At 51.3% G+C, this 27,083-nt stretch overlaps 1 protein-coding gene across 2 annotated transcripts; it reads right to left on the reverse strand.

Moving 5' to 3' along the window:
* On the reverse strand, positions 1–27,083 carry HNF4A (hepatocyte nuclear factor 4 alpha). 2 transcript variants are annotated; one of them, XM_068525153.1, is made up of 10 exons: positions 26,942–27,083; positions 22,876–23,050; positions 21,669–21,763; positions 16,121–16,227; positions 15,272–15,427; positions 11,286–11,373; positions 10,235–10,390; positions 7,632–7,868; positions 4,340–4,462; positions 1–3,234 (listed from the first exon to the last, which is right to left on the reverse strand). In XM_068525153.1, exons 1-10 carry the CDS (start codon positions 27,054–27,056, stop codon positions 3,092–3,094), a joined length of 1,395 nt encoding a protein of 464 aa, XP_068381254.1. In that variant the 5' UTR covers positions 27,057–27,083; the 3' UTR covers positions 1–3,091. The 2 variants fall into 2 exon arrangements, with proteins under 2 accessions (XP_068381254.1, XP_068381253.1); XM_068525152.1 differs by having other exon boundaries at positions 4,310–4,462.

The following is a 27,083-nucleotide window of genomic DNA, read 5'->3' on the forward strand; positions in this document are numbered from 1 at the left end:
ATTTATTTTTTTTATAAACTTTTGTTAAAACACACAAGAGTAAGAAATCTTTTTTGCTTCTTTGCCCCATTGGGTGGCAGTGACAGGGGCTCAGGGGACAGCACAGGACCCAATGGCATCCACACCCACTGGAAGATGGTGATCAGTCTGGCGGGACACAGCCCACTTCCAGAAATGCTCGATGTAAATTTCAAAATTCATCACAATCAAGGCAAATCACAGAGCGACTTGGCAAAAGTAATTGGCTTGGTCATCACAAGAAATCGAGGGGCGTCCATTTCCGACGGTCTGCTCCCCTTCGTCCACCCTCAGGAGAGCCATGTGGGTTCTCAAAGCTGCTGAGAGCTGCCTAGAGAAGGGGTTGTCTCAGTGGAGGAATTACAGGGTCTGTGCTTGCCCTCCCAACCCTCTTTTAGTCCATTAGATCTTATGTTTTAGGACCACGACTCAGGTAGTGAAGAAAAAAGAAAAAAGATTTTCCAATGTGGTGTCGTGTCCTCAGTTTAGAGTCAGAAAACTGAATTCTCTGTTTTGTGTTTCCTGCTTTGCAATAACATTATTAAAGTAGAATGGATTTCTCCTCCAGGGAGGTTGATTTGGGGCCGAGAACTAGCCCCCTGGCCCAGAAGATTGTTACTGTTAAAAGCCACTGCTACCCCACCCCACCCATGGGAAATTCTTATCTCAGCTTTGCTCCCATGACAGATAGAGGCCTGGGCAACATTGGGGCGGGGTGGGGTGGGGGTGGAGGGGCAAAGAGGGGGAATGACAATTACCAGAAATGATTCCAGCTTCCCTACCTTGCCCCAGACGAGTCTGAGCGCCCTGGCTGGGGTTTCTGGGGAAGCGCCCCAGGAATAAGGGGTGGCTGAGGAAGCATTGAGCATCCGGAGCAGGAGACAACCTCTCCTGGGACTGGGGACTTGGCTTGGGGAGCGGGAAAGCCAACCCTGATAGCACTGGAGATGCGGCAATTGCTCTCGGACATCCTGCCCCAATACCCTTCATGCCTCTTTCACAAAAAGGAACAATCACTAATGGTGAAATCTGGGGGCACTGAGGTGCTGCCTGCATCCACTCAGAAGGGCCACCCCTGGGCGGAGGGTAGGTAGTCAGTCTGACTGTTCACTCTCCTCCCTAAGCACAGCTCCAATCCCAGGACACATCTCAGTAATTCCTACTGGCCAGTGGCACTTTCCAGAATTTTCCCAAAGCCTCCAAAATTCTGCATGGATGAGGTGCTGGCTGTGCCATCCTGGGGTTTAATGGTTCCAGAAGGTACCCTGAGTGATTCTCCACAGAGTAGGTCTCAAGTCCACTCCTTCTTACCTCTCCCTTGCTCCCACACAAGCCATCCCACCTCTAGAATGCCAGGTCACATTGGTTGATCTCCCAATGCACCGCTGAATACCCCTTCCCCAGACTTGGGGAGCGAAGAGAAAAGGGATCCAGGAGCCGTGAATTCTCCTTGTTTATCAGCAAACAGGATTCTGGACCCGAAGTGGACTTTAGTGCAGCCTCAGGCCAATCTTAGTCCTAGGGGTGGGCAGCGCTCCTGGAAAGAATGAGGCTTTGGCTTCTGAGGCTGCTGAAGAGGGCAGGAAGTCCCTCTACTCAATCCCAGTGAGGACAGAAGGGCCTTTTCAGAGAAGATTTTCAGCCACCGAGGTTAAGAGCTCCTGATCCGGGCAGACCTGGGATCAAGTCTTGACTTGGTCACATACTAGCTGTCTGAGTTCCAGAAAAATGACTTAACCTCTTAGATCTCAATTTCATCTTCACTAACGATCTCTGGGTAGTAGGGAGGATGAGAGGAGATGGTGCAGGTCAAGTGCCTGAAGACAGTGCCGGGAGGAAGCACTTGAGACAGACCCTGTGGAATAATTCCTCCTTGCTGCCACTCTGACCTGAGGTTCACCCATCTGTCTTCTCCATCCCCAGCTTCATCTCTCTCACCTGGATGACATCATCAGGCCCCATCTGATGTCTCCGCTCCCTCCCAAACTTCCCACCTCTGTAGGACTGCGGTCTTCAGCTCCCGAAAGCTCAGCTCACTGCACATCCCTCCCCGGCTACTCACAGCCCGTAGACCCAAGTCGTCAAGTCTCTGTCTGGCATTCACGGTCCCCAGGCTGTCCAGCGTGCCCCCTCTGCTCCAGACAGGCCCGTCTTTCATCATCTCCCTCCACACCCTCCTTCTTACCTCCCCGCCTTGCCCAGGCTGTTTGCTCTTCTTTGGAACGTCCAGTCTCATCTGCTCCACCAGCTGGAATCCAGCCCTTCCTTAAAGGCCTGGCGCATAGTCTACCCCTTGCTGCCTTCTCTGACCACTCCAGCCCTCCCCCCAGGTCCCGGCTGCAGTGTCCACCCTGGACTGTTCTCTCATTTTTGGCCGCCCTCTGACTCAAGGGCTCCACTCAAGTCCCTGAAGGAGGAAAGAGCCAGGGGTTAGAGGAGAAATGGCGTCTCCCTTCTCGACAATCTCCTACACTGCACCTAGCTCCAGTCGGTGCTTTTAAAATGTTCCCGGGATGACTGGGGGAGTTGTTTGCAAGTCTTCCTCAGCCTCTGGAGAGGTGGCTTTGGAGATATTAGGATGGCTGAGGAAGGTGACAGTGGCGGTTAGGACAGCAGAACAGGGATGGGTAAGGTGCCACCGTCTGACCCAGCCTAGAAGGGCTCTGTGTCTGACAATGTGGCAGTACTAGGGACGAAGTACCAATCTGAGTGGGGAGGGAGCCATGTTTAAGCAAGGTCTCGTGTCGTCTCCAGGCAGCAATCCTTCGGGGGTGAAGAAGGTGGGGTGAAGGATGAAGGGAAGGCAGTGGCTTCGGCAGGAGAAAAGTTGTCCAAGGCAGCGGAGGATGTTTCAACTGGGGTCTCCCCAAGTCACAGCCCCATCACCAGAGCGGGTAGTGAAGGGTGGCAGTGGGATGTGGCCCATAGCCCAAGTTCTAGGGCCCTCGCCCTTTCCATTACTGCTCTGGGACTGGCCCTGTTGTCACAGCTTTCTTCACTGTGACCAAGTGACCATCAGGGGCTCTCTGAGGGGGCCGGGGGGCCGGCAGAGCCCCCTCCCCCTAGTGACTTGCTAGATGACTTCCTGCTTGGTGATGGTCGGCTGCGGGATTGCAGAGGGGGGCTTGACGATTGTGGCGATGGCTCCTGGCAGGAGCTTGTAGGGCTCAGACCCCGAGCCACCTGGCGGCGAGGGCTGTGGAGTCTCAGGGGTGGCTGGAGGGATAGAGAGACAGACAGGGGCTGCTCAGAATGCCAGCCCTTTGGGGAGTAAACGAAGAGTCCTGGGAAAGTTCGTCCCCCTCTCTGAGACTTAGTTTACTCTACTACAAAATGAGAGAATTAGACTAGATTCTCTCTAAGGTCTCCTACGGCCCAAACTTTCTGAGTCCCAGATCACCAAGTCTAAGTTCCATGAGGTCTGGAAGGCTGTGGCTGGGTCAGGTTCTGTGGTCAGAACCTTTTGCCCAAGTCCCCATAGCCCCTATCTCTTCCACCATTTGATATGGAGACTTCGGCTGCTGCTCTCAAACCAGGGCCCAAGTTGACTCTCCCTACGGACAATGGGACATGTGACAGGAACATCCTTTCTTGGGGAAAAGGAACAGCAGTAGATGAGACCCAAGGGTCTGGCTAACTGGCTCGAAAAATACCATTTCTTTGATCTTTAGGCAGCTGAGTAACAGAAACTAATGGCCCCAGCCCCATTACCAGTTCAGAAAATAATTTTGACTATGACCCACTTGGCCAACCTTATTCAATGGCCAGCTTTCCCAAAGGACAATCTCAATGAAATGCAGCCTCATTTTAGCGGACCACCTCATCCCAATGATAATCTTACTCTTTGAAGAACTTTGCCCAATGACAAACTCACTCTTGTGAGATGTCACCTCTGAGGACAATCTAGCCCAGTGGAGGTTCTCATCCAATGAATAGTCTCACCCAACTGTCTAATGGATAGCCTTACCCAATTGGGCAGTCTTAATTCAATGAACAATTTTACTTAGTGGACAACATCACCTAATGGAACTCTCACCCAATGGACATCCTTACCCAATGGGCAGCCTCATCCAGTGGATTGCCTTATCCCAAGGGCCGCTTCATTCACTGGAGACTGTCAATCACCTCACTGAATAAACAGCCTTCACAATGGACTGTCTCACCCCTCATTCCCTACCCCGGAGCACAGAGAACTGTTTTATCCCATTTCCCATCTTCTAGACCCGACCTTCTCCAGATTCCCTCTTGGGCCCCAACCTCACCCCTTCCTGGGTAAAGCCCAATTGCCCACCTGCCTGCCCCCTGGGTCGGGGCCACTCACACATCTGTCCGTTGCTGAGGTGAGCAGGCATCGTGTTGGCAACAATGACGTTGGTGCCCATGTGTTCCTGCATCAGGTGAGGGTGCAGGGGGTGATGGGCATGAGGTGCATCACTGGAGGACCCTGCAGGTAGAAGGGGTACTCAGTGAGGATGAAGAGTCTGGGATAAAGTCCGTGGGCCTTGAGGCACCATCTTCCTCAAGTGTGGCCGATCAACCCGCCCATCCAATACTGACGGTGCCTATTGGGTTCCTATTTCCAGGTTAGTAAACTGGGGCTTCCATTCCTATCCACAGGCTTCATGAAGGTATTGAGAGGACCCAAAAACCAAGAGAATAAAGTGATTTGAAAGAAACAAGGAGCATCCAAAGAAGCTGTGAGATCATTTAAATATTGCAGCAAGCAGTGTATTGATTACATGTTAATATAATGGATTCAATCAATGGCTCTCAAAGCTCCTTGGTGTGCAAGTCCTTCAACCATTTGGTCCCAACTCACCTTTAAGCCTCATCCCCTACATCTGAAGTGCAAATGACCTACTTATAGCATCAATGTGTCCCCTGTACTGTCCTAGCTCTGTGCTTTTGCTCCTGTGTCACTTCCACTAAAGACACCTTCTACCTCCCCTTCCCCTGCCCCCCCCCAATATCCCTAAGTCCAAATTCCAGCTCACATATTTCCTCCTTTGGGAAGCCTCTCCTGATTCTCCCCAGTCCAGTAGTAAGTAAACCTCTCCTTCCTTGGAATTCCCATCGTCATTTATCTAACGGGATAAAAGATGGGAATAACCCATCTTTTGGGAAAAATCACTTCTGTCTGTGAGCATTACAATTACAGGTGTATTTTTCTTCTCTCTTTGAGGTCCTAGCAAAGTGTCTGGAACACAGTAACTGCTTCAAAGAATGTGTCAGAGAATGACAGTACCATATATATAAGGTTTGGTAATAGGCTATGTTCACTAATATGACAATGATGGAATTTTAGGGCTTGCAAGGGGCCTCTAAAGTATACCTGTTTCAATGATAGCTATCAATTATTGAGCACCTATTATGTACCAGGTACTGTTTTACAGCACTTTTCATGTTTGACATAATTTAATCCCCACAACAATCCTGTATAGTGGGTATCATTATTAACCCATTCTACAGATGAGATTATAGGACCCGAGGAGATGAATTATCTTACTCATGTTTATCTGGCAACAGACACAAGCTCCTTCCTGATCCTGATCTCAGTGACACCTGATTCATTATGACCCCATATTCACAGGGTCAAAGTGAGAATGAAATGAGTTACCATATGACAGTGGTTCTCAGCTGGGGGTGATTTTGGTCCCACAGGAGACCTTTGACAATATCTGAATATTTGTCACCACTGAAGGAGTGATACTGGCATATCTTGGGTAGAGGCCAAGCATGTGGTTAAACAAGGTACAGAAGAGCCCCCTCAGCAAAGAATTGTCCAGTCCCAAGTATCCGCTGAGGTTGAGAAACCTTGTCCTTGGCCATCACCAGTAACTGTGTCGCCTCCAAAATCTTAAGTTCAATCATCTTCACTTAGACCCTGCCTCTTACCTTTCCAGCTCACTTCCTCTAGTACCATCACTGCAAAAATTCTTCAGCCCTATTGAGGCTGTCATTTCACTGAGCCCCACTTTTCACTATTGTCACCCATCCTTATTCCTCTTAGTTCAGCCAAGATTCCGTGGCCCATCATTAGGATCACTCCCTTGCAATCATCCTCAGCTATCTCCCAGGTCCCCTTCTTAGCAAAACATTTTCAAAGGGCAGTATACTCTTGCTATCTCCACTTCTCCACTTTCCAACTCACTCACTCTGTAATACCTGCTCCCCTGCCTCAAATCTGGTTTCCTTTCCCACGGTCTTCTGACACTGCTCTCAACACAATCGCCAAGAGCCTCCTTCTCCCTCCTGTGGAATTTAACACCATTACATACTCTGTCCCCACTAAAACACGCTCTTCTCTTGGATTCTGGGACTCTGCCTGGCTTTTCTCCTATCCCCCTGGCTAGGCTTCCTCTATCTCCTTCTTTGGCACCTAGTTTCTGGGACACCACAAAGCTGCCTCTCATCCTCACCTTTGGGCTTGTTTGAGCAACAGAGTCAAACATCCATCTGCCTCCTGGATAACTCACCCCGCGTACCTAACAGTCATCTCAAGCTTAACTAAAGTCTAAAATGGATCCCTCACCACCACCACTATCCCCAGCCTCCAGCTGTTTTTTCTCAGTCTTCCCCATCTCAGTAAATTACTCCACCACCATTCCTGTTCCTCAAAGCAAACATGTAGGTTCCATCCTTGACTCTTCGTCTTCCCCTCACCGCCCCCATCTGATCAATCAGCAAATCCTGTGGGTTCTTCCTCCAAATAGATGTTCAAGTTCATCTATGCTGATCAATTTCCAGTCATGCCTTAGTCCAAGCCTCCTTGTCCTTCCCCTGATTGGAGACAGTGACATTTCTCAGGGGTCTCCTGTCTCCACTTTGCTCCCCTGAAATCCACTTTCTACCCAACAATCAGGATAGTTTGTTTAAAACATTAGTCTGATTTTTCAGTCTTCTTTTAAGAGTAGTGATGAGAATACAATGCAAATTTCTGACCATAGCCTCTAAGATGATGTTTATGATTTGGTTTCTGCTCAATCTCCACCTTCATCTCATGTAACTCCTCCCGTCTCACAACCTTATCTTTCTTGAAGACACAAGCCTCTCCTGCTTCAGGGCCTTTTGCACTACATCTCTTGGAATGTTTCTCTCTTGGCTTTTAAATGTTCTCTTTCCTTCCATCAGGTCCGTGGCATAAAAGTCACCACTTCAGTGAAGTCTCCCTTGGCCAACCTATCTAAAGAGGCCTCTTTTCAGTTATACTCTATCATATTACCTGGTTATTTCAAAATCTGTAGTTGCCCTCTTTATTATATACTTGATAATCATATGTTTCCACGAGCCCTTATACACAGTGGCAGGCACATGCACACTCATACACACACACTCATACACAACCTCCAGGAGGACAGAATCTTGTTCTCTGCTGAAACTCCAGCACTTAGAACAGTGACTGGAACATGCTAGCTTCTCAGCACCTGAATTAACAGACCATTATCCCCATTTTCCTGATGAGGAAACTGAGGCTCAGGTAGGTAAAGGGATTTGCCGAAAGCTACCGAGTGAGGAAGTGATGGAGCTGAGAGGTGAACTCAGGTCTGCCTGAGGCTTGTCTCTTGGAGAGGCGCCCCGCCCACCTCTCATCCCTTCCTGGGCCGGACACCGACCTCCCAGCAGCATCTCCTGCAGCAGGTTGTCGATCTTGGCCATGCCAAAGAGCTTGATGAACTGGATCTGCTCGATCATCTGCCAGGTGATGCTCTGTAGGGTGGGCAGCAGCAGCAGCAGCTCGCCGAAGCGGCCGCGGGAGTCGTACTGGCGGTCGTTGATGTAGTCCTCCAGGCTCACCTGCACCTGGGAACGCAGCCTCTTGATCTTGCCCGGGTCGCTCAGCCCCTTGGCATCTGCAACGGGAGAGCTTGTGCAAGGGAGGCAGTGGGGGCCACCTGGAGCATCTGGGGAGGTGGGACCCAGATGTCCCCTTACTCCTGGGGCCCTGATATGGGAGACCTTGTGGGCCAAGGTCACATAGGGAGTCCCCAGCAGCACTGGGGCAAGGATTCACGGTCCTCAAGAACCAGAGTGCACTAATGCAAGCTGTAGCTTCCTGGACTCAGGCAGAAAAAGGTTTCTGTCACATTTCCTAAGATGCAGGACTGGGAGAAAGGAATGGAAGATGGGGGGCAGGACTTCAGGAACACACCCAAGAGGGTACCTTGCAACCGTCTCATCTGAAAGATGGGGAAACCGAGGCACGGAACAAGGAAAGGACTTGGCCCAAGCCACACAGCCGCTTGTTAGCAGATCCATGATGTGAATTAGGGCTCCTGACTCCCAGGTAAAGTCCCACCATCCAGACCTCAGCACACACTGCTTCCGCTGCCTTAGAATAGTCTCCCCTCTTCCCTGCTCCCTTGCCTGTGTCATCTTGGGGTCTCAGCTTAGTTTACACTTCCTTCAGGACGCTGTCTCCATTCCACCCTCCAAAGTCTGCACTCTCAGTGTCCATGGTGTCCCCAAATTTCTGTGGCTCTTCCATCACTACTGAGCACATAGGATGTAACTGTCTCTTCCACTAGACTGTGAGCTCTGTACAGGCAGGCATACGTCTCTTCTGTCTTTTTAAACCCACCACTTAGCACCATGTGTTGTCAATATTTGTTGAATAGATAATTAGATGAGAGGATGGGTACATGGACGGAAGGATGAATGAACGAATGAAAAAAAAAAATCAATGGATACATTCTAGATCCTTAACTAAGAAGGTGATTCAAGGGGTCATCCAATAGTTAACCTCAACCGTCATGGAGGTAATACATTTATTTCCTCTTTTATGGATAAAGTAAGCAGCAGAAAGAGAACGTCACCCACATTTCCAGTCCAGGGCTTTCTCTTCTGGGCCACGTTTGCGCATTCTTTCATTCAGTCAATAAATATTTATTGAGCACCACCCACGTGCCCGGCCCTGTCCTAGGTCACCTGCTGGTCCAAGCCAGGTTGCTGACCCTGACTCAGCATCAGTAATCCTGCACATTTTACTGAGCAGTTACTATCCATCTAGCTCCGTGCCAAGCACCACAGGGGATGCGGCCTGGGCCAGGCTCTTGAAGAAACTAGAACTAGAAATCTTACCCCCTCAAGAAATGGGGAATAGCGTGTGGTAGGTAGGAACATGGGCTTGAGAGCTGGATAGTCAAGTTCAAATCCAAGCTCTGCCATTTCCTGGTTGTGTGACCTTGGGCAAGTTAATCGATCTCCCTGTGCCTCAGTGTTCTTATCTGCAAAATAGTGATAATAACAATTCCTACCTCACAAGTAAGAAAGTGAGATCATCCACAGGAAGTGCTTAGAACGGAGCCTTAGTGAGCACTCCATAAACAGTGCTCATTTCCTCTTTATCACTATTTTTACTAGAGGCGATCTCCATGCAAGGAGGGCCTGGCGCTAAGAACAGCGTCTGGCACACAGTACGTCCTCTCTAACATGGAAGGAGGGAAGGAAGCCAGCAGGCTTTTGCAGCCCAGGCATCCATCTTGACATTGTGAAATGAAATCACACTTTGCACAAAGACACAACTACAACAACGTTGTATAAAAGTGCAGGTGGAAAGTCAGTAGATGGAATGGGGAGAGTGGGGTGCATTATCTTTATCCTGCTGATGAAGGGTTAGGAGATACTGCCTACAGGTAATGGGACAAGAAATAAAAGCATAAGTGCAGGACATTATAAAGGTGAACAGCAGAGACACTGAAATAGCAAGAAAAATAGATTAGGAGGATGGGGGAGAAAAGATGGGAGCGGTGATAGAGAAAAGTGCAATCCTCAACTATCACAAGAGGAAAAATATGTTCTAAAATGGATAAACCAAGAAATAGAAGGGTTAGCATTTTATTTACAGCTGGAGAGGTAACTGCCAGAAGAAACAGTAAAAAGAATTGGAAATGGTTCCCCCATGGGGAGTAGGCTTCAGACAGGAAAAGTGTGGTGGGGAAGACTACTTCCATTTTAAGTGTGTGTGAATATTATTTTGATAAAAATTTTTTTGAGGGACAGAAAAAAACCAAGCCTCTGGAGTTAGTGCACCCTATCAAGTCATTTCAGCCCTTTGAGCCTTGATTTTCCTCATCTGTTAAATGGAGCTAATAGAAGTGGCCTCTCCTGGTTGATGTACTAAAGAGATGAGGTGGTAAACTCAGGGTACATAACCCAGTAGGAGAAGTTTGACAGAGGGTCTGGAGCATCAGGGGAGGGTGGGAGGTGTGGGCTGTACCTGGGTCAAAGAAGATGATGGCTTTGAGGCAGGCGTACTCATTGTCATCGATCTGCAGCTCCTGAAAGGGCAGCACCAGCTCATCCAGGATGCGCACGGACACACGGCTCATCTCTGCCAGCTCTGGGCAGTGCCGAGGGACGATGTAGTCATTGCCTGGATGGGTTGGGAAGGAGAGGGGATGGGGAAGCCACCTGGGTGTACCCCTCTCCCCTAGCTTTGGACAAGCCCTGCCATTGGCAGTTATAATGCAGCCGGTGCCCATGGGAGGAGGGGCCCGTGGGGATTGTCACGCCCATTTTACAGATGAGGAAGCTGAGGCCCAGATTAAAGGAATGAGTTGCTTGCAGTCACTGGACTGGGCCTGGAGCCTGACTTCCTAGGACCCCTTTCACATCACCCAAGCTCCATTGTTCAACATGACAACAGACCCACAACACTGATGACATTAAAGGGCCACTTGGGAGGCATAAAAGCACCAAGGATAAGGGCTCAGATTCTGGAACTAGACTGCCTGGGTTGAGTCCTGCTTCTACCACTGACTAGCCAGATATATTTGGGTAAATCATTTTCTGTGTCTCAGTTTTTCCATCTATAAAACGGGAATAAATTACAGAGCTTACCTCATATGGTCGTCATATTAAAGGAGTTAGTATTTGTAAAATACTCAGACTAGAGCTCATGGTGCGCCCTATATAAGCATTTAAAATAATAAACAAACATGCTATGAAGGCATAGGTGACATAGGCTGGGGGTTTGTGCCATTCCTGGATGTCTTTTGCTCCTACTCCAGAAAGTACATCAGAATGCACAGGTTATTCCAGGGCTAACCCTGTCTGTGCTCTAACTTGCATGCTGGGGAATTTAATTCTTCGAGTCCACATTTCTTTGCATCTGAGTGGGGTATCCAGTTGAGAATACTGAGGACAGGACCATTCCTGATCTTTCTCCCTCACTCCTGCACACTACCGTGGAAATCTCCCGTGCCCGGGTGTGCTCCGTGCTGGGCACACCCTCTGCAGAGCCCTGGCTGGGCAGGCAGTATCCTCACCGAGAAGCAGAACGTCCTTGAACACCATGGAGCGCTTGGTGGCTCCGAGCAGCAGGTGTTCGCCAGCATGGGCTCTGAGCAGGGCCACCTGAAAGAGAGAAGGGATGGCGTCCAGTGTCCACACCCCTGGGAAGGTGTCCGCACCCCTGGGAAGGCTGCTCCCGGCCAAGTCAATGACCCTGGGCAAGTCAGCTTAATGCTCTCCTTGCCTTTACCTGCCTGAATTATAAAATGGGTATCAGAAAACTGCTGCCTTGGGACTTCCCTGGCAGTCCAGTGGTTAAGACTCCGCACTTCCACTGCAGGGTGTATGGGTTCAATCCCTGGTCAGGGAACTAAGATCCCACATGCCGTGCAGTGCGGTCAAAAAAACAAAAAACAAAAAAAAAAAGAAAAAAAGAAAAGAAAGAAAAAGAAAAGAAAACTACTGCCTTCCTCCCATAACGGATAAAACTGCCTGGAAGGGTAAAGAACATGTGTTCAGAGCCGGGAGACCAAATGCTTAGTCTGTCCTTGAATTGCTGTGTCCAAGGTAGCTAGCTGCTGCTCCCCTCTGGGCCTCATCTGCATGGCTGGTAAAACTGTAACAACACTCTGGGTATGTGGGTTTTTTTTAGCAGAGACTTAAAAGGCTTTCATCAGACTCTCAAGAGGGTCTACAAACCCAAAAAGTTCTAAAACTTTTAGAGCTTTTTCTGGGGTCCTGAATTCCTACCCATGGATCAGCTATGAAAGATTATGAAGACTGTTTTGTAAAAACGCAGATTCTTAGGCCCCACTGCCAGAAACGCTGATTCTGTATGTCTGGGGTGGGCCCAAGAATCTGAAATTAACAAGCTCCTTGGTTGATTCTGATGCACCGTTGTGTTTGGGAAATCATTGCTCCAGAAGATGTCCAGGGCATCCACCCACTTGACGCTGGAAGATTCTAGATTCTGAGAAAGCGTTATAAGAATCTGGACATGGATGTTGCTTCCCGAGGCAAAGGTGTGAGCACTGGTCCTTGGCAGGGGATCCGCTTGACCGACCCCTTCCCTACAGAGAGGACAGGGAGGCCTTGGAAGACTGAAGTGTGAGGTGGGAGCCCTGCCAGCGCACAGGAGGACATTGCTTGCCCTTTCAGAACCACCTGCTTCAGTGCTTGCATGAGGACCAAAGGATGGGGCTGGTCAAACAGTAGCAGGCTGGTAGCCTCAAGGATCTTATCTGCAAGGTTGGGTTAGGGAGTTTGGAAGTTTTTTAGCAGGCTAAACTAGGAAGCAAAAATGCTTTTATTCATTAATTCATTGGATTGCTGATTCTTGTCGTCATCAAATGTTGAGTCCCTGCTAAGTGCCAGACACTTGTCTGGGGACACAATGGTGAAAGGAAAGAAAAGGAGGGAGGGAGGAGGAGAAAGAAAGAAGGAAGGAAGGGAGGGAGGGAGGAAAGGAAGGAAGGAAGGAAGGAAGGAAGGAAGGAAGGAAGGAAGGAAGGGAGGAGGGAAGGGAGAGAGAGAAAGAAAAAATAGATTGATGGAGGGAGGGAGAGAAGAAGAAAGGAACGTGAGGGTCATGTGATAAAGAGCAATGGGGCAAGAGCAACTGCATTCGATGAGGAGATCATAAAAGGCCTCTCTAAGGAGGCGAAGTTGTTCTAAGGCATGGAGGATACCTGGCACATAGTAAGCATTCGATAAGTATTTGTTTGAATGAAGCAGGAAGGAATAGGTGAATGGACGAGCCAACTATTTAACATCCTCTCCAGATCGAGCCCCTCCTGCAGCCCTGCCCTTACCTCATCTGTTCCCCCATGGTTAAGTCTGGTGAGGGCGACAGGAAAAGAGGAGAAATGGCAAACAGCCTTGGAGGCGAGAGCTCCCTCTCCATGACCAGGGCAAAAGGAAGCCAAAGGATGCTGATTATCGAGCACTTCCTATATGCCAGGCACCATGCAGGACTTTCGTCACTTACCCCAGTGCCTCTGCAATCAAGAGGCAGAAGACCTGGATTCACACCCTGGGGCTGCCTTGTTCTGTGACCTTGGGCAAATGGATCTTTCTCTCCAAGCCTTAGTCCCCTTATCCAATGCTACCCAGCCTTCTAGGTTTCAATGGGTTGATGTCCAAGACAAACCAAGAAGCAAACAAACTTGGAAGGTGGTTCCTGGGTCAATGTCGACAGACAGTGCCCCCAATTCTCCCAGGTGTGCCCCACCCATCTTGGGCAAGATGAGCTCCTTATACACCATGAATGGGGAGCTGGGAACCCTCCTGGCCCTGGGTCGAGCCCCCTAACATGGTGGCTGTTCTGGGGGCGGGCAGGCAGGGGGGTGGTGATGTTAATGATTATTCTGTGTTACTGGCCACCCATCACTGCTCTCTGAGAATGCTCTGAGCCCCAGCCAGGAAGGTTTGGGTGGGAAATTGAGGTTAACAATTGCTTAGCTTGGGGGGGATCTTGTTGCCCTGTTGAGCCCCTGGGAAGGAACAGGAGGGATTAAACATTAATACAGACTCTCCAGCAGAGGGGACCAGGGCCAGAACATGAGGAGCAAGGGAAAAGGCAGGGGCAGCTCGGCCAGGATCCCTGCCTTGTCATCCTTTCCAAAGCAGAGAGGAATCCATGTGAGAGGGCGTCTGATCTAGCCCCCGTATGAGGGTGAGGACCAGCGAAACCACGGTTTTCACAGCGTGTCCCACCAGGTGATACTAACGTACTCCAGGAGAGCCTGGGCATCAGAAGACTTCGAGAAGCCCTAGGCTTCCTAAAGTTCCATAGCTGCCTTGCCTGAGGACTTCTCAGAAACTTTAATAGACTGACATGTGTTGCCAATCTTTTGTGCAAATGTGCAAAACAGAGAAGCAAATGCACCAGGAGCTGGTACCTGGAACACTATCCATTGGTGTCCCTCAGCTTCCCTTGGAGCTGAGAAGGTGACCCAGTCCAGCTCCTCTTTCCCAAACAGGGAAAGTGTCTGCAGAGGCCTCGGGGGTGCCCTGGGCAGGCGCTACCATTTACAGTATCTCAGAAACTCAATTGCCCTCAGCCCCCGCCCCTTCAGCCCCCCTTTTCCCCTGGGACATTTTTTGGTATTCCAAAGAAGGTACTTTGGGAAATAAAATGCTGAGTTAAACCATCTTGGTGGGATACAAGGAAGAAACTGACACTTAGGGAGGCCCGCTGTGGCCTGGGACTGTGTAGGTGCCCCATTACATGATTTACGCTTTTCAAATGGTAAGTGGGAGATTGGGATGGACATATACACACTACTATATATAAAATAGATAACTAATAAGGACCTACTGTATAGCACAGGGAACTCTACTCAATACTCTGTAATGGTCTATATGGGAAAAGAATCTAAAAAAAAAAAGTGCATATATGTATATGTATAACTGATTCACTTTGCTGTACACCAAACTAACACAACATTGTAAATCAACCACACTCCAATACAAATTTTTTAAAAATGGCAATGTCCTCAATCCTCCCAACAGCTTTCTGAAGTGGATATTACAAGTCCCACTTTACTGATAAGAAAATGGAGGTTCAGAGAGAGAAAGTAATTTGTCCAGGATCACACAGAGAACCTATCTTAGAGCAAGGGCTCAAGCCCAAACCTCCTGATCCCTGCCCCTGAGCCCCTACCAACATCCTCCCCAGGAGAGCTGCCTGGGGCAGTGGTGCAGTGGCTACTAGCCTGGACTTTGAAGCTTGTCTGCCTGTTCTAATACCACCTGTGTTGGATACTAGCTGTGTGATCTTGAGTAAGTTACTTAACCTCTCTGTGCCCCAGTTTCCTCACCTATAAGATGGTCATAATAGCACTGATCCCCTAGGGTTGTTGGAAGGATTAAATGAGCTAATATTTATAAAGTGATTTAAACAGCTCCAGGCACACATGAGCACTATGTATGTTTGTTAAATAAAATCAAACCAGTCCAAGGCTATATCCCAGGTGGGCCAGCGGGGCCCGCACTGCCTGCAGACCGTGTTCACCCTCACCTGGTCGTCCAAGGGGAGCTCGCAGAAAGCTGGGATGTACTTGGCCCACTCGACAAGCACCAGCAGCTGCTCTTTCATGGACTCACACACATCCGCAATGCTGGCGATCTTCTTCGCCCGAATGTCACCATTGATTCCAGAGACAGGGGAGGTGATCTGGGGGAGATGAAGGAAAATGCTGGGGATGGCCGGGCTCTCCTTATATTCTCTGTCCCCTGCACAGAGCCCCCGCCCCGGAGAGTTCTGCTGTCTGGAAAAGGGGAGCTGGACTGTGGGTGCCTTCTCAGCTCTGAAGGAAGCTCAGGGAAAACCGGAAAGGGAGGATGATGAGGAGGCAGTTACGGGGGAAGAAGCTCTCTCTGGGCCTTTATCTGCTGCCTGCCCCCTGCCCCCTCCTCCACCAGCTCCTTTGAACCCCAAGGAACCCCTCAGCCCTAGAGGAGAAGCAGAGCAAAAATCCTCATCCTCATCGGATAAGTGAAGAAACCACTGCCCAGAGAAGTGCTGTGACTTGCCCAAGGTCACACAGCAAGGGGTTGGCTGAGCCCCATGTGCTACTCTGTCCACTTGTCCACTCCTCTTTTCTCTCGGGGCTAAGCTGATCTCAGGCCCTCAGCGAGAGAGAAAACTGCTTGGCTTGCAGAATGCAGGCCCCACAGGGCCCCTGAGTGCCGGCTGTGGGTCTTTGCTACTAAACCAGCTGAGTGACCCTGGACTCAGTTTCCCTTCTGCGATAGCTGAGGGCCCTCCCATCTGTTGCTCCAGGGCCTGGCTGGGGAGGTCAGGGGTGGAGCTGAGATTCCTCTTTGGGGTGAGGGATCCCCAGGTGGGTGGTGGGTCCCCCGGTACCTGCTGGGACAGGACCTCGGCCTGCAGGAGCGCGTTGATGGAGGGCAGGCTGCTGTCCTCGTAGCTCGACCTGCGAGTGCTGATCCGGTCCCGTTCATTCTGGACGGCTGTGAGGAGGCAGAGAGAGGTGGGGGTGGGGGGCTCCCATGACATGAGGGGTGGCTGAGGAGCAAGGGGAGGTGGTTGAACCCAGAGGGAAGGACTGCAAAGCTGGCCTGGAACAAAGGAAACAGGGTTGGAGGTGGGAGTTGGGGGGGGCTGGGGAGTGTCCAGGGGGCAGAGCCCAGATCAGCATGTGGGAATGGGGGGAGATGGGTCCTGGCCCAGCTTGTGGGAGAACTTGCCAAGTGCCACAACTGCCCCGCACACAGCGGGGTGGCTGTAGGAGTGACCCAGCCATCACTGGAGGCGTGCAAGGTCGTGATGACTTGGCAGAGGGCTGAAGGTGGGTCTTGAACTTTGAAGAGGGGATCTGTCTAGATGACAGACTTTCAAGCTCTGTTTTGGAAAAGGGTCCCTTTCTTTCCAGATGAAAGTGTATAAAACAAGCAAAATGAATTGCTCTCGGTGACGGAGATGGTCAGGGATTCCTGAGTGTGGAAGCAAAAGGCCTGGACAAGGGGATCTGGAGGCCCCACCTGCCCTGGTGGTCTCAGCCATCAGCAGGAAGTGCATGTGCTCTAGACAAACCTTCTCAGGAGCAGCTCGGCAAAGCTCTGGCTCCCTCCTGACCGACTGTGGGGCTCCCTGCCAGGAACTCAGAGATCCAGGGCCTCCGTCCACCAGGGCCTCACACCCCCCGGGCATCCCCATCCTGGCCTAAGATGTAAGGTGGTCCTCCTGCTGCCCTGGCCTGGCCCTTGGAGTCCGGGAGGCCTCACAGTGGAATGTTTTTGAAGCTGGAAGGAGGGAGGACGAGGCGGCAGGAGACCTGGGCTCCTGTCGGGATTCATCCCTCACTCTCCATGCGCTGGTGGGGGTCACATCCTCTCTCTGGGCCTCAGTCTCCCCATCTATAAGCTTTTCCCTCCAAACCTGCTCCTCGGAGTCTTTCCCATCTCAGCAACAGGCAGGTTCATTCTTCCTCCCAGCCTGGGGGTCTCACTATATGCCTTTTTTCTCACTACCCCGTCGGCTCACACTCCAGATTCCATCAGAAATCTTTACAAGATCCATCTGCGGCTCCCACTCTGGGCTGGGCCCTGGGGTAGTTCAGACCCTCCTCACTGGTCACTTTGCTTCTGGCCTTGCCCCTGCAGTCTGTGCACCTCTCGAAAGACAAAGGGATCCCCTAAAACCCAACTCAGGTCATATCCCTCCACTGCTAGAAAGCAGGACCTCCCCATCATACCTGGAGTAAAAAGACAATTGCTCACGACGGTCCTGTCTCTCCCATCTCGCTTTTATTCTGTCTGCCTGTCAAACCTGCCTCCCTGCTGTTCTGGGACTCACTCGGCCACTCTCCCTCAAAGCCTTCGCCGCTGCTGTTCCCACTGCCTGGAATTCTCTTCCCCCTGCAGCTAAGCTGCTTCTTCTTCATTTACTCATGTCTTTGTGCAGATATCACAGTCTCAGAGACACCTGCTCTGACCATCCTGTCTGATGTGGTATCCCTCCCGCAGGCTCTGCCCTTTCTCCGGCCTTATTTTTCTTCTTGGTACTTACTCTCTGTTTCTTTCTTCACTCTCTGTCTCTCTAAGAGAAGAAAAGCTCCAGAAGGCCAGAAAATCATCCCTACTGTCCGCTGCTGTAGCCCCAACAAGTAGAACAGAGCCTGGTGCACAGTAGGTGCTCAATAAATATCTGTTGAGCGGCTGAAAGAAGGCGCAGGATGAGACAAGCTCTGATTCTTGGGCACATCCTATGCCCCGTTTCTCAATGGAACGTTGACATTCCCGCTATTCAACTCTCTCCTGATTTCACACATTGTTGAAATCAGAGAATGAAAGTCAGATAGTGTACAGGGAGCCCGCGAATTTAGTGGGATATGATAGAGGTCCCAAGGTAAGAAATCTCCTCTCCCCAGACCCACCATCCTGGACGGAGGCCAGCTCCCAGCACCGCTCCCCTGCCGGAGTCCCGCCCCGCCCGCAACACCCCTCCCATGGCTACCAGCCTGCACCCACCAGGGCGCCAAGTGGCGGCCTAAGAAAAGGGCTGCTGTCAGCAGCTGGGGATTGGGCTCCTCAAGGTTAGGCCCGTGTTATCAGTGCCCGGCGCGAGCTCAGTCACGGAATGATGTTTTCCAAATGTTTGCTCAGTATTAGCAGGGTCGGGGACCTAAGGTAACTTCTATTGAATATTAACCGGCCTGGGCAGAGGCGGAGAGGAGAACGAGCCTGTCTTCCGAGAGAACCCCTGAGTCGGGGCGTAGGGGGGTGCTGGGCCGGGGTTCCCAGGAAGGGCCTATCAGACGGCCCCTGGCCTACTGCCAACTTGCACCTCCTGCACCCCTGGCTCTGCGTCCTGGGCTGGATTTCCGACGCCAGGAGTCAGACATTTGTCCTGGATCTGCCAGCAGGGGCCCAGGCAGGTGTAGGTTTAGAGGAAGAAATTTGAGACCGGCTGTTGAGCCCACTGATTCCCCAGATTTCTTCCCAGAGTCTTTGTTCTTTCAGGGAACCCACTTCTGACCACCGTGGAATAGCCTCTGGCCAAACTTATAAGACTTTGAGATTTAGAGCCCTTCCCTGTGGTCGAGAGGAAGTTTCAGGAATCTAGACCGAGAAGGTGCCTCCCAAGGCCATCACTACTAGTTTTCATCCAGGGACCTTGGTGTCTGCTCAGCTCTGGGGAGCCTGAGCTCTAGTCCTGCCTTCCCCTACCCCCGAGCCAATCACATCACCTCTCTGGCCTCAACTTCCGCATCTGTAAAATGGGGAGGGGGTAGATCTGATGACCTCGTATACACCTGACTGGTCTATAAATGCTACGTTTGCAGCCCATACCTTCCTGTCCTCAGGGATAACTTTTGAGTTTTAATCCCTGGATCTTCCTAAGGCCAGCGAGGAAGGGAAATAAAAACTGGTCCCAACTCTCCTGATCACTGAGGCTTCCACTGAGAATCTCTCTTGGCTTTGAGAATCTCCCACCAGGCCGAGGAGGGGTGTTGGAACTATAAGACTTAGGTAGAGCTAGTAATGTCCTGACTTCCCAGAACTTGACCACAGTGGCAATGGAACACATTGCTATCCTGGCCTGTTCTCAAAGCAACCAAGCAACTGCATGTGTCATGATCTCCTGGTTAACCCAAGCATGTAAATAAGCACCAACCTTTACTAGCCCACACTCACTTGCCATCGGTCGATTCTCCTATCCTCCTGGAGTAACGCCACTTTCTCCAAGACAAGAAGCCATTGGCTACTCTCAAGGCTAAGCTACGGCAGAATGGCCGGGGGCGCTCCCTCCCCTTCCAGGAGCCGGGATCTGGGCCTGCTGCCTCTGTGGCAGCTCAGTGGGAGGATCAGGGAACAAACACACATGTCCTGGTGGGCAGTATGTACTTGTACAGGTAGATCAGTGGGCGTAAAGCTAGACTCACAGAGCTGGAAGGGTTCATTATCCACCCCTGTCATTTTATAGATGTGAACACTGGAGCCCAGATGGGGCAGAAACTTCCTCGAAGTGACACATGAAAGTGACTCTGAATGTTTAACAAGAGACGTCTATAAAGACCATCCAGATGCAGGACCAGGCTACCTGCAGCCTAGGAAGGTAGCCATCCGCTCAGGTGAGCTGCCAACCTTTCTCCCACCTGCCTGTCACAAGGCCTGGAATTTTAACACGAGAGATTCATTCTCTCAAACCTAAAATCTTAGGCTGTCGGGGTGATAGAATCACTGGCTCTTAGAGCCCTAGACTGTTTGGCTCTTAGACTATAGCTCTCAATCTTTTTCTTGCCTCCAGCTGTTCATACATGCCTCGTATTCTCATTTATAACATTTCTTTCTTTTTTTTTTTTTTTGGCCACGCTGAGCAGCATGTGGGATCTTAGTTCCCCGACCAGGGATCGAACCCGCGTCCCTGCATTGGAAGCACGGAGTCTTAACCACTAGACCACCAGGGCAGTCCCCCATTCATAACATTTCTCATTCCACAAAGTCGTTCTCAAGTTCAAGGTGAGAGTGGCTCAATCCCATTGATAACTGGGTAAGGGGAGAGCAGGGGGGCATCTGCCTTTTGAAAAAGGCCCTCCCCGACTTTGAGGATAACTGAGGTCTGGATGAGAGAATTGTGTTGCTGCGAGCCGGAAGGGGCCTTGGAGACCACCCACTTCTTCATGAGGATCACAGGCCCAGGTTTCCCAGCAGAGCTAGTGAACTTTAATGGCTCTGTAGGGATGAGACCCAGAAGATATTTCCCAGGGAGGGAGAAGAGAAAACAGGGGCTCAGAGGTAGAGTCGGGGAGGGGAGACAAGCAAAGCCAAGTTCCCTTCCTTCTCAGTCTGCCCGGGGAAGGCTGGGTCCCAGGATCCTGCTGCGGGGGAGGGTGTGGGGTGTGTGTGTGTGTTTGTACAGAACTAGACCAAGGGTTTTGGCTGCTGTGCCACAGCTGCGGGCTGGAAGTGAAGGTCTGGGAGCCAGTCCCAGGGCTGGGAAAAGGGAGTTGAGCAGAGAAGGAGACAAAGAGATTTGAAAATGAACTCAAGTTACCCAGAGAAGCGGTTAAAAGATGTTTGCCTCCTGAGCTTAGGCTGAAAAACTTTTAAACATTCCTGGGGTCCGGAGGGCACAGTAGGCAGCATTGAGGGATTGTCCAAACAGCAATGAACTCGGGTCCAAAGCTCTGGGTTCAAACCTCAGAGCTTGTCTGACCAGCTGCGGGGCCTTGGGCAAGTTGCGGAACCATCCTGGGCCTCAGTTCCCTCGTCCATGAAAAGCGGGAAGGATAATAGTGCCACACAGGGCTGTCATGAGAACGGAAGGAACTATCAACTGTGGAAACGCCCAGCCAGGGCATTGGTATCTGCTGGTGGCAGGAGGCCAGGGAGACCCGAATAAACATTGTGCCCCAGCGTTCCCATCCTCCTCCACCCAGGATGAGTCTGGGGCCTTGTTCCCTTTTCCTAGAATGGGAGGACACTGGGTCACCTGATGCCCAAGAAGGAAGATTAAGAAACTGCTTGGGGAGGGAGCTCAGGTATAGAACTCTCCCACCCTCGCCCCCATTCCCATTTGCTGAGTCTGGGTGGTGGGTCCATGGATGTTCGTAGTGCCATTCTCTACACTTTTCCTAATGTTTGCAATAGTATATTAAGAAAAAAACACCCGACTCGGCTGCCTTGTGTTGGTAAAGGCAGGCAGGGGTGGTGGCGCTGGGAACCTGAGTAGCTGAAAGTGGGAGCTTATCTCTTGGAATCTTTCTCAAGACCAAGCCCAGCCCCTCCCTATGGTCAGATTTTCAGGCCCTCCCTCCTCTCAGCCATTAGCCAGTCACCCTGGGGCCTGTCACCAAGTCATAAAGTTGTGGCCGCAGTTGTAAATGGCTGCCGGGAGCTTGTGGGTGCAGGTGGGACAGTGGGGCGGCAGCGGGAGGGCCGAGGCTCACCTTCCTTCTTCATGCCGGCCCGGAAGCACTTCTTGAGCCTGCAGTAGCGGCACTGGTTCCTCTTGTCTTTGTCCACCACGCACTGCCGGCTGAATCTGGGGAGGGCTTTGGACGGTTGGGTAGAGAAGAGACAGCCTTCCCCCTCCCAGGTCTGAACCAGGATCCTGGCCATCTGGTTGACCTCCAGCCTCTTTGTTCAAACCTTTCATCCCAGGGGTTCTGCTGCTAACCAGCCAGGAGCTGGAAAGGCCCTATGGACTCTCTGAGAGCCCAACCCTGTCCCGCTAAACATGGGGAAACTGAGGCTCAGAGAGGTGACCCATGGCCTCAGATCACTCAGCTGCAAGTACAAGGCACTGCTATTTCCAGCATATCCTATAAAATCCCAGAGCCCAGAGTGGGCTCCTGATTGTGGATCAGTGTCAATACTTGGTCCACATAAGCCACATTCTGGGGGGGGGCGGGATATGGAATAGAGGCAGTACCCACAGTGGTTATGGGTGGGACCCTGAGTGTCAATCTGGGATCTGACATTGATTCAAGCTGGGTGACCTTGGGAAAATTCCTAGTCCTCTCCAAGCCACAGCTTCCTCATCTATAAAATGAGAATAATAATAGTAACGACCACAGAGGGGTGTTGACAGGTGAAAATGAGATAATTACCTTAATGGGGCTCAGCACACAATCTGTTCATAGTAAGGGCTCGTAACTGACAGCTACCATTATTTTATTATTGTTGTTACCCAGAATGTGAGACGCTTTGAAGGAGGGATCTCCAAGGCCTTGAGAGAGGTGGAAAGGCTGGGGCCAATCCCCTATTTGCCCCAGAAAAAGCACCAAGTTGGGGGATGGTCCTCATCCTCTGAGGCTTCAGAGAAGGCTTGATCCTAAACCTCATGGGTCCCCATTTGCTAAATGGGAAAAATAACAATGAGTTTCTGGGAACAGGTAATACAGGCAAAGACTCAGTATGGTGCCTGGCACATAGTAAGTACTCAATAAATGTCAGTCAATGGCTTTATGATCTATAAATGAAGTTTCTAGAATAGATGTTCCCATCTGGATCTGCAAGGACTAAGAAATCAGAGGAGGCTTGAAGGGCTTGAAGGGCAGATGCCTCTGGGACCTATTCAGAGAGAGGACAGACCCGGGGGGACATTAGCCCAAGTGCACCCATTTCCCAGCTGGAGAAATCAAGGTTCCTCACCTGCAGGAGTACATGTGGTTCTTTCTTACACTCCTCCGGAAGAAGCCCTTGCAGCCGTCACAGCTTGAGGCACCATAGTGTTTGCCTGTGGCCCGGTCCCCACAGATGGCACATAGGGCGCTGACACCCAGGCTGTTGGGGGCATTGAGGTTGGCACCTTCTGATGGGGATGTGTCTGCACCACAAAAGAAAAGAGTGAGGACACAGGAGGGGCAGAAAGTCACCTCCCGGAGGCCCTGCTCTCCTGGTGGTTTAGATTCAGAAACTGATATGAGCATTGTGGGGATCTCCCCAGAGCTTCAGCCTCAGCTACACCCAGGTGCTGTTATACTCCCTCCAAGAACTTGGGCAAGTTCCTCGGCATTTTGGAACCCCCATTTTGCATCTATAACTTAGGGATGGTTGTGACACTGACTTCACAGAGTTGTTTGCAAAGGTCTGCTCCTCCCCATCGTGGAGACCGCTAGCCCCAGCTTTCTCTGGGAAGGAATGAAAACCTGGCTGTCTCCTAGGATGTATCCAACCCTTGTAGACCCTGATTGGCTGGGCGGAGGGGACCGTGGGAGGGGCAAATATTCCCCCAGCATCTGCCCAGAACCAGGTCCTGTTCCTCATTCCTCACTGAGTGAACAGGTCTGGGTGGCTCTCAGCTTGGTACCCAGGGGCCCTGAAACTCTCCCAGGGAACAGGAAGACATACATCAAGGACAGTGGCTCGTTTGCCCTCCTGTGAGGATCATGGCAAGGATCTGAGTACCTCATAGCAAAAGCTACTGCATCTATGTAAACGTGAAGAGGGGAATAAGAGGCAGGTGGCTGGGGTCCTGGGTACTAGTACTGCTACCAACTTGCTTGTGGCCTTGGGACAAGCTCCTTTTCCTTGCTTCAATTTCCCCTGGGCCTCAGTTTCCCTAACTGCAAAGAGGGGCAGTTTGACTGGTCCAGTTGTTTTCAATTTTTTTTAAATTTCAGCAGCTGAACCCTCTTTTTTGTAAGCAAATCTTCCACCAAGGATAGACCTCTTAGAGAAGATGACAAACACTATTGACCATCTCCCCAGAAAAATGCCTACATACACACATCACACAAAGTCATACACACACGTGTTTTCATAGAAACCCTGAATCCAATCTTGAATTCCTAGGGAACATCTAGCTAAGAACTGGAGAGGGATATAGTGCTGTAGTTAAGAGCACAACCTCTATGGCCCTTCTGCCAAGTTTAAATCCTAGCTTGTCCACCTCTTAGCCGTGTGACCTTGGCTGCATTAATTTACTTCTCTGTGCCTTCATTTCCTCACGTGTAAAATGGGGAACATGATAATCCCTAGGTCTGTTATGAAGATTCAGTGAATCAATATATGTGAAGTGCTTGGCACATAACAAGCACTGTATCAGTGTTTGTGAAATGAAAACTTTTCTGCAGAAGAAAACTCTGGGAGCAGATGACTTCCAGCCTCCAAGCACAAGGGACATCTCATTGCTGCTGTGGCCTAGCTGAACATCACCTAGACTCCCGAGGGTGCCCAGGAGCGCGGCCCCCTCCACTTGGTGAATTATTCCTGGAGATGGGGATAATTGTTAAGCTGCATTGGTGCCCTTTCTCCCTCAGCCTTGCCTCCTCCAACCCCCAGGAGAGCTGACCCCACAACTCAGGCGGAGGCTGGGGGAAGGGGCTCCCATATCCTGGGCAGGATAGGCTGGGTGATGCCAAGTATATCACCCCACTCCCGGGGTCAGTTGATGGCTCCCATTCTCCAGGTGAGAACATCAAGTCTCGGAGAGGACAGGACTTGCCCAGAGTCATCACATTGCTGTTAAGTAGAGGAACCAGATTTATGGTCCAGGTGTGAGGGCTAGTGCTGGCCTCTGGCCAGTGCTGTCCTTATTGGGGTGTCTGCTTGGGCCTCTGATAAACAAGGACTTCTGCCACTTCTGAATCAAGAGTGGGAGGCAGGTAGGGAGCTATCTTTGGAGGCTTCAAGCCTCCAGCCCAGGATGTATGCAAAAGATAACCCCAACTCTCAGCCCACTTCAAACTCCAAGGGACTCTTCTTAGACATGCTCAGAGTTCCTGAGACGACTCATGCAGGGCCAGGACCAGTTACCAGCGCTAAGCACTCAGGTGCCTTATCTTATTGGATCTTCTGGTTAGCCCTGGGAAGCAGGTGCTATGATTTACTCCCATTTTACAGATGAGAAAACTGAGGCTCAGAGAGGAAAATGGTTTGGCAAGTTCACACAGGTGGAAGGATTTATGCCAGAATTCGAGCCCCGATCTTTCTGGCTCCAGAGCTGGAGGCTGTTCTGTCTTCAGGACAGCCAGTAAGGAGCCTGGCCTCTGTCTCAGGAACACACAGTTCTCGGGAGCTGGAGATGTGCGCTTTGAAGGGGTGATGGGGGCAGCCCAGGGCTGGGCGGTGACCAGGTGTGGCAGCACACACTATCCCTCTGGGGTCACACAGACCCTGCCTAGCGCAGCAGCTTCTTGTTTACCATTTCCTGTGTGTTTTCCCCTCAGTTCCCTCACGTGATCCCCGGACACTCCCAAAAGCCGGCCGGCCAGCAGGCCTCAGGTGACTAAGCCCATTTTGTAGAATATACAGAGGCCAGGAGAGGGGAGGTGACGTGCCCAAGGTCACACAGTGAGTGAATGGCAGGGGGAGGCGAGCAGCTGGTAAGACTGACCACGGGCAGTGCCCACTGACCACGGGCAGGGCAGACACCTCTCTCTGGCTGAGCTGAGCTGACCCAAGTTCTACAGACCTCAGCTGAAGCCGTGGAGCCATGCAAGGAAGGCAGGTGGAAGGCCAACCTCGGCCAGCTGCCCCCTCTCCTCTGAGGCTGGCCTTCGACCAGTCAGGTCCCAGCATCCTGGCTTCCAGGCCTCCTCCCTTCCCCCATCTCTTTGTGCAGGAGACCCCCCCCCACCACAACCTTCAAATGTGCTCTATGGGAGCGTATGTATAAACCTGGGGAGAGACACACAGGCAACACAATCTGCTCTGAGACAAATGGACCTGTTGCTGATGTGAATCGCATTTGTCGAATGGCAACCCTGCACATCACGTGTACACAATCACATGTGCTCTGGACCCCCGAGGGCAGGGAAGTGCACGCATACACAAGCAGGTATAAACAGGGGCACGAGACAGGATGCCCAAACGGGACATACACCCAGGGAGCTCGGGGCACACAAACCAATCCACATCCACAGACCACGTGTGCAAACATCCACAGACACACGTACACACACTCGTCACCGCTCACGGACATAAGCAAGACAAACACAGGCATCCCTAGAGACACCAACAAACACAGACCCACTCAGTGAACAAATGCAACTAGAAATAAGACACAGAACACGCACACACAGACAGGCGAACACAAACATGCAAGTGGATTCCCGGAAACACACGTTTGCAACACTCTGCCACCTGCCCACACGCGTACACGGAAACTCACGCACGCCAAGAGGAGGTCACGATCGCACACCAGCGCGCGCGCACACGGCACACTCACTGCTGATCCGCGTCTCATTTAGCAAAACCTCCCTGAGAACTCCATTTTCTCTAAGTGGGGCGTTCACCCCAGGAAAGTCCCAAAGATGCCCCGAAACACAGCTGTGCCTCCATCCACCGTCCCCAGGGACAGGACATACCTTTCCATCTCTCTGGACCTAGGCCCAAGGGGTTGAAGAAGGGGCCATGCTGGACCAGTTACTGGAGCTGGACGCCAAGAGGAAGCTCCCCATCAAGTCCCCGCTCCCAGTGACACGCTGAGCGGGGACAGCTTTGGTAACAGGGACCACAGGGGCCTGGCAGGAATACCTGGGACCTACTTTTGCTGAAGATTTGCCCTTGCAGCACCCCGCAACCCAGAATACCTCTGGTCACTGTACCTGGGCACATCTGCTTCACCCGGCAACACCTGTGCTCTCACCTATGGGACCAACGTGCTGATCAACCATTCTCCTCCCAGTCCCAAATTGAGTGCTGAAGACTCGCTCCCGTACCTGGGCATATCTGCCCCCAACTGGCACACCTGGGCACACCTGCCCTCACCTACCATTGCCCATCGTCAACACCTGCACATTCTCAAACTCCAGGGTGGTGTAGGCTGGGTCCAGCGCAGCACTGTAGTCGGCCATGTCCATGTCGACAAGGGTTTTGGAGAGGCGCATCCTCCCCTCTTCACACCTCAGCCACCT

Source organism: Eschrichtius robustus, chromosome 16 (genome assembly GCF_028021215.1).
Source record: "Eschrichtius robustus isolate mEscRob2 chromosome 16, mEscRob2.pri, whole genome shotgun sequence".
NCBI lineage: Eukaryota > Metazoa > Chordata > Mammalia > Artiodactyla > Eschrichtiidae > Eschrichtius > Eschrichtius robustus.

Bases quoted from the DNA above. Each gene is read 5' to 3' on its own strand.
- HNF4A (XM_068525152.1), bottom strand. From the start codon at position 27,056: ATGCGCCTCTCCAAAACCCTTGTCGACATGGACATGGCCGACTACAGT. The intron at 23,051-26,941 runs GTAGGTGAGGGC...TTTGTGGTGCAG, and splicing joins GGTGTTGACGATGGGCAATG to ACACATCCCCATCAGAAGGT. The intron at 21,764-22,875 runs GTGAGGAACCTT...AGCCCTCCCCAG, and splicing joins AACCACATGTACTCCTGCAG to ATTCAGCCGGCAGTGCGTGG.